The 6,152-nt window shown below is 28.5% G+C and overlaps 2 protein-coding genes across 2 annotated transcripts; one reads left to right on the forward strand and one right to left on the reverse strand.

The window, feature by feature from the left end:
• Positions 1-596: 596 nt before the first annotated feature.
• LOC108563420 (viral IAP-associated factor homolog) lies at positions 597-1,692 on the reverse strand. Its single transcript, XM_017922090.1, has 4 exons — positions 1,528-1,692; positions 1,318-1,456; positions 827-1,258; positions 597-768 (listed from the first exon to the last, which is right to left on the reverse strand). The coding sequence occupies exons 1-4, from the start codon at positions 1,531-1,533 to the stop codon at positions 653-655; spliced, it is 693 nt and encodes a 230-aa protein (XP_017777579.1). The 5' UTR covers positions 1,534-1,692; the 3' UTR covers positions 597-652.
• Positions 1,693-2,042: 350 nt separating this feature from the next.
• Positions 2,043-3,156, forward strand: LOC108563424 (motile sperm domain-containing protein 1-like). Its single transcript, XM_017922093.1, has 3 exons — positions 2,043-2,316; positions 2,370-2,533; positions 2,588-3,156. The coding sequence occupies exons 1-3, from the start codon at positions 2,184-2,186 to the stop codon at positions 2,936-2,938; spliced, it is 648 nt and encodes a 215-aa protein (XP_017777582.1). The 5' UTR covers positions 2,043-2,183; the 3' UTR covers positions 2,939-3,156.
• The last annotated feature ends 2,996 nt before the right edge of the window (positions 3,157-6,152 follow it).

A 6,152-nucleotide genomic window follows, 5' to 3' on the forward strand; every position in this document is an offset into this window, starting at 1 on the left:
GCTGAGGAAGAACAGGAATCTACTGTCAAATGTGAAACATTTGAGCCATTGGATGAAGAGAGTCTTAATATAAATAATATTGATGATCTATCTAATGAAATGATAGATAATGAAATATTAAATATGGTTGTTAATGACTCCTCAAATGAAAATACTCAGCAGAATATTGTTACAGAAGAAAAAGTTTCTGTGGATAGGATGATAAGCCTTTCTGATGAAATGATTAATGGTATGAAACAGAGGAGTTTCATAACAGATGAACAAATACTGAGCATGTATAACATCAGAGAGTTATTTCTAAAAGAAAAATTAGAACAAAAGAACTATTTTAACTTGCATCTTGCTACACATAAAAATAAATCTAAACTAAATTGCATTCCTTCTACTATTTCTGTTTCTGCAGATATCCTATCCCAACAAAAAATTTCTTCTCCTTTGTAAACCTTCATTCCAATTGATCATGTATTTTAATTAGTAACAATCTCTACAAAATAATTTATCAGTAATTGAAGCAAATATCCTTCTTTATTGTTAAAATATTATAAATATTTGTACAAGGTAATTCCTTATATTATTTATAAAATTTCTTTACCTTATATTACTTTCATCAAATATATTTTATAAAATAAATAACTTAAATATCTTTTATTTATTACCAATCATTAGTGTCTGCTAAATCAGCAAACATTTTGTCCTTAATTTTTGGTTTAGGATCTTCCTTGATATCAGTTTGAATAGCTCCAGTCTTTCCAATAATATACTCAAATTCTAAAATACAAGGAACCAAATTTATAAAAGATAATGACACAAACTATTTTCAAAATACCATCTTGAGTAAGGTTTGGACCCCTAAATTCCAAAGCACCAACAAGTTGCTTCTTAATATCTCCTTCGAAGTAAACAAAAATGCCAGGTAAATTTTTATCTGGGAAATTCGGTATACATGTTGTGGAAATGGATTTCAAAAACTTAACAGTTTTATACTTCATAGCCAATACTTGCATGTACTGATTGATTAAAGCACAAAGTGGAATACCTGGTTTGTATAAATGCAGAACAACCCAGATACCATCACCTGCCTTATTCACCTCTTGTACATAATCCTGGCCTGAAATTTCCATAACATAACCAAATCTTTCCTTAGAAGCCATAGCCTGTAATTCAGCTATCCTTTTATTTCTATATTCCAATAAAATTTCTTCATCTTCAGAATCTTCCAATTCATCAAGTTCATCTAGATTCATGTCAGATAGTTGCTCTGAAATTTAAACCATTTATAAACAATATCTGATTGAACAACATTCACAGGTAACCTACTTCCATTTTGTTGTTGCTTCTGTTCAATGGTTTGTTCCAACATGTTAACAATTTCATCTTCAGTGATCTGCTTTTCTTTCTGTGGAATGATTCCTTTTGCCCGGAGGACATCATTCCATTCAGTGTCTTCATTTGGATTCTGAGAATTTATAAGGATGAAACTGAGTGATTCATTATTCATATAAGGTTATGGAAAATATTAAAATTTACCTGCATTTTCCGCAAAGAACTAAATCAAATTCTAGGATCAAATTAATCTGCCACAAAAACCTTATTTGGTCACGCTCTGGAAATTATGGGTACAATAAACTTATAAAAAGATTTTAAACTCGGGAGGAGGTGTGGTAAAAATAAACCAATCTGAAGTTAGCGTTACTTCACTTGAACGACTTCAACTGTTTAAAAATTTCATTTACTTAGTAACATATTTATATTATTTTAATTATTCGTGTGTCTTAGAACAATTAAAATTATTAACATAAAATTGGATAAATCCGCTCTCAAAGCCTATATCATTGCATATTTAAATCTTTACAAAAGTAATTCATGAACAAACTTGTATACAAAAATAACAAAATTACTGTTCTAAAATCGATGAATAAAATATTCATCGACTTTGGAGTTATGTTCGGGAACCGAGGTTTCATTGCATTTTTTGAAACTGCCATCTATGTATGAATTTGTCAACTACATATATGGCAACAGTGTCGAATGAATCCAAAGCTGATTGGTCACCCTTCTCAGACGTTTTTACCAGTTTTTACACTCTAAACAAAAAGGTGGAACAGCTGAGAGAAACATCAAAACAATATTGAGTATTTTTTAAACATATTTTGGTAGTAAATTCGTGAGTATAGTGCGAAGCAATGGATTCGTCAGTGAGGAAGGTCCCTGTTTTTGTATACCCAACTACTTTGAAATTTTTCCTGGGATCACGGCAGTCCCATAAACAATTGTTGACCCTATACAATCCATATGAATTTAGAGTGAGATTCAAAGGTAATCATATTAATCACTTATTGTAGCATAATAATAAATTATTTGTTTTTTAGTGCTATCCACAGCACCAAAGAAGTATATGGTCATTGATCCAACTGGTAGCATAGGCCCACAAGCATGTGTTGACATTGTTGTAAGACATACAATGCCAAATGTTGGCAATTGTAATGTTGTTGATAAGTTTAGAATATCAATGGAGGATCACACCACTAAAGCAGTAATTATATCAGCTTAGAAATGTGAACTGTATATATTAATTTGTATTTTTTAGGTTCTAGGTAAGAGAGACATTGAAGCTAGACTTTTAAATGGGGAACAAGACAATAATTCCAATGATGGTGACAAATTTGATACTATGCCTAACAGTGATAGTCATAGTGAGGACCAGAGAAATGTTCAATATTCAATGAATATGGGTAATGAATCAAGGGGTCCAACTTCTCAACAATTGATGGCAATTGTAATAGGGATTTTCTGTTGTCTGGCATTACTCTGGCCTTGTCAGCAGGATTCTCCAGTAGTGTCAACAATCATTCCTCCATATATGTACATCACTACCACTGTCAAACTTGTCCTTGCCTATATATTAGGACTTATCACTATAGTGATTTTTAGACCATAATTATGAAAATTTATTACTATTTAACAAAAATCCAAAGAGTAAACAAACTGACCCTGTGAACAAATGATTTTTCTTCAGTTACCATTACAGTTTTGAAAATTGTACAATTCTTGCACAGTATGACATATTTTTTATTATTTTTGTGTTTATTCTTCTGGCATATGGATAAGTTTAAATGGTGTAAGTGTGAAAGGCTGAGCGCTGAATATATTTTTTTATTCAAATTTATTTATTACTTATAAATAAATGACTTCCTTTTATAAAAATTGCAATTGTTTCATTTCCTAACGAATTTTAAATATTCAATTGACCACTCTAAATTAAATGAATGTTTTTAATCTAGAAATATTAGAATTTTAGATATGCGTATATAGAGGAGATTAAAAGTTTCGCAAAAAAGCACACTTAAAATGGTAATTTAAAGTCCCAGATTAGGGTCACAATATAATTTATTATTCACTGCAATAGGTTGAATTCTATCTCCGGAAGAAATTTAAGTATCTCCTCTATTTTAATTAACATCTTTACATAACCCGAGGAGTGAAATTTGTTTTGAATGAAATGTAGAAATGAGAAAAGCATGCACAGCGTAATTTATATAAGCCGGTAATATTTTAAACCAATGCTAGTTTTTAAATTACAATATTAACTATTCACGTTTATTATTATTGACTCAGATATTTACATATAAATATTTCGATGACAATCAATCAACATATAGAAGATAATAACATAATATTTATAAACATATCACTTTGCTCATGTATTTCGCAACTCTATTCTGAATATATGCTCATAATAAGCTAGATTATTTTTTTATAAAACTTTTAAAAATGTAAATCTTTATATAACAATTGGATTGTTATATATGTAAAGATAAATTATAATGTAATATATTTATATATATTTTTTTTGGAAATGTTGACCTATTTACAAAAGCTTCAATATTTAATAGATTTTATGAAGGTCGCAATAGACAAAGGGCACTTTTGTTGCTCGATACACATATGCAATGTATGTCGAATTTTAGGTCCAAAATTTCAGTGAGTAGGCTCTGGATCAATGCATGCGTTTCCATCCAGATCAATGCTTAATGTAGTATGAAGTCCCTTGTTTAATGTCACTTCCCTATAATAAATGTAAGTCTATATAAAATGTCGGTTAACGTTTAAATGTAGAGTATTTTAGTTCAAAATAAATATACCAATTTGGTAGCTAAGAACTATTTAGAAATACATTTCGAATTATTTAAAAACATAGAAATATTTTAAGTATCAATGGTAATAAGTAATTTTGGAAATCTAAAAATATTTGCTTTCCGTTAAAAATGATAAGTAATATTCGTTTCAGAGACGGATTTTCTAAATCTTTTGTTTCTTTGATGATAGACACATTTGCAAATTTTCTGTCCCACTTGTTTTACCGCACAATTTAGGCAACTACTGCGTGTACTTTTGATTACTGGAGCTTATGTTAGATAAGAGATGGTTTGACAACATAAAAGACAAATTTCATAAGAAATTTGATCTTAATTCTACTAATTATTTAAAAGTTATAACAAACTGAGAAAATTTCCATTATGAAGGAAATAAAGAGAGTCGAGTTAGGGAGTTGAAGATAATGGAAGTTCTTTTATAGTTGTTATAGTGATTGGATACTATACTAAAGTCTAGAGTTTTCCTTGGATTTAAATTGATGGTACTTCAAACTTCGCCGCAGATAAATTGTTTAATTAGGACAATATACGTATTTAGAAGTACAGTTTAGGAACTCAAGAATTATTTACTTTCTACTGCAAAAATTTGCCAAACAAATATTTTTAACTTAATAATAATAAACAAAATTTATACATACGGTATTCGCCGCAGTGTTTCCGCCCTTTTAACTTTATATAATCCTTGTAAATTACTTTTTTTATAAGCAATTATGCATATCCTTTGTCTACAGTTATTCTAAGAAATAATTAATTGCATGACATATTATTCATATATAGTACCTGATAATATGTCTTTACAGAGATATTGGTGTATTTAATCAAATTCGGTTTTCACATTTGAAATAACAAAATATTTCTTCAAATTTTAAGATACTCTATATCTAGAATATATTAGTCTGGCTAAATGAGCACAAGCTCACATGTACGCCACCCCTTAAAAATAACTCTATGTATATGAATCTACACATAATAAATACTTTTAAACTTCAACTTCATATATTAGTTTCCATATCAAAGAAAGTCTATTTATGTAAGGTTTTTATTTCAAAAATTATAGGTGTGGTTAATATATTATGTTAGTATCTTAAGCCTATTTATTTTTGCTCAACATTGTATGTATACGGAGCATTGTATAATCCGGAACTTCTCTTCTCATCGTCACTCGTTATGCGAAACGTTGTTCGTCAAGCGAGTCATTTTCGTACAATTCATTTTGCTCGTTAAGCGAATTTCCACTGTACATTAGTAATTATCTTCAAAAGTTTTTTTTATTAAACTTGAAACAAAATGAAACAATGACATAATTAATAAAAAAATACTTGTATATTTATTTAAAGTTTGCTTTATATAATATTTCGATAATAGGGTTTAAAAGCAAATTTTGTTAAATCTGAATGAAGAAAATAATTGTATATGAAATGTCCACACGAAGAATTTGTCTCATTTGAAAATTGAACCAATTTTATAAGTACATTGCGGGTAGTCGGTTCAACCAATATATCACACTGTTTGAAACCGGACTAATCGAGAACTCTAAACCACATAAAAATTAATAGTACAAAATGGGACTTATATAGACAAGAAAAGGATTGATTATATATAAAAATAATTTTGTGCACTAATTTTTTAAAATGTATTTATATTTTAATGAATTAAAATTTGGTTTATTTTGACAATTTTCAACTAAACTATGGTGAATCCACACTGATCGAATCCATCACTCCATTGCTGTATAGATTTATGAGTTTTTTTTAAATGTATCATGGTATTTAAAAAAGGATATTAATTATATTACATTAATATTTATATTCAAGTTGCTTCTGGATGTGTGACATAATAATTTTTAGACAATTTTATAGATATTTTTTAAATAAACTATATATATACCATTACATCTACAGAAGTAAGAAAATATTTAAAACATTTTTAGCAAAACAGACAATAATGTAATACGTATTGCATACCTATGATTATCTGTGAAATACGTTAATTTTAGTC

This window comes from Nicrophorus vespilloides, unplaced genomic scaffold (genome assembly GCF_001412225.1).
Source record: "Nicrophorus vespilloides isolate i.1.1-1 unplaced genomic scaffold, Nicve_v1.0, whole genome shotgun sequence".
NCBI lineage: Eukaryota > Metazoa > Arthropoda > Insecta > Coleoptera > Silphidae > Nicrophorus > Nicrophorus vespilloides.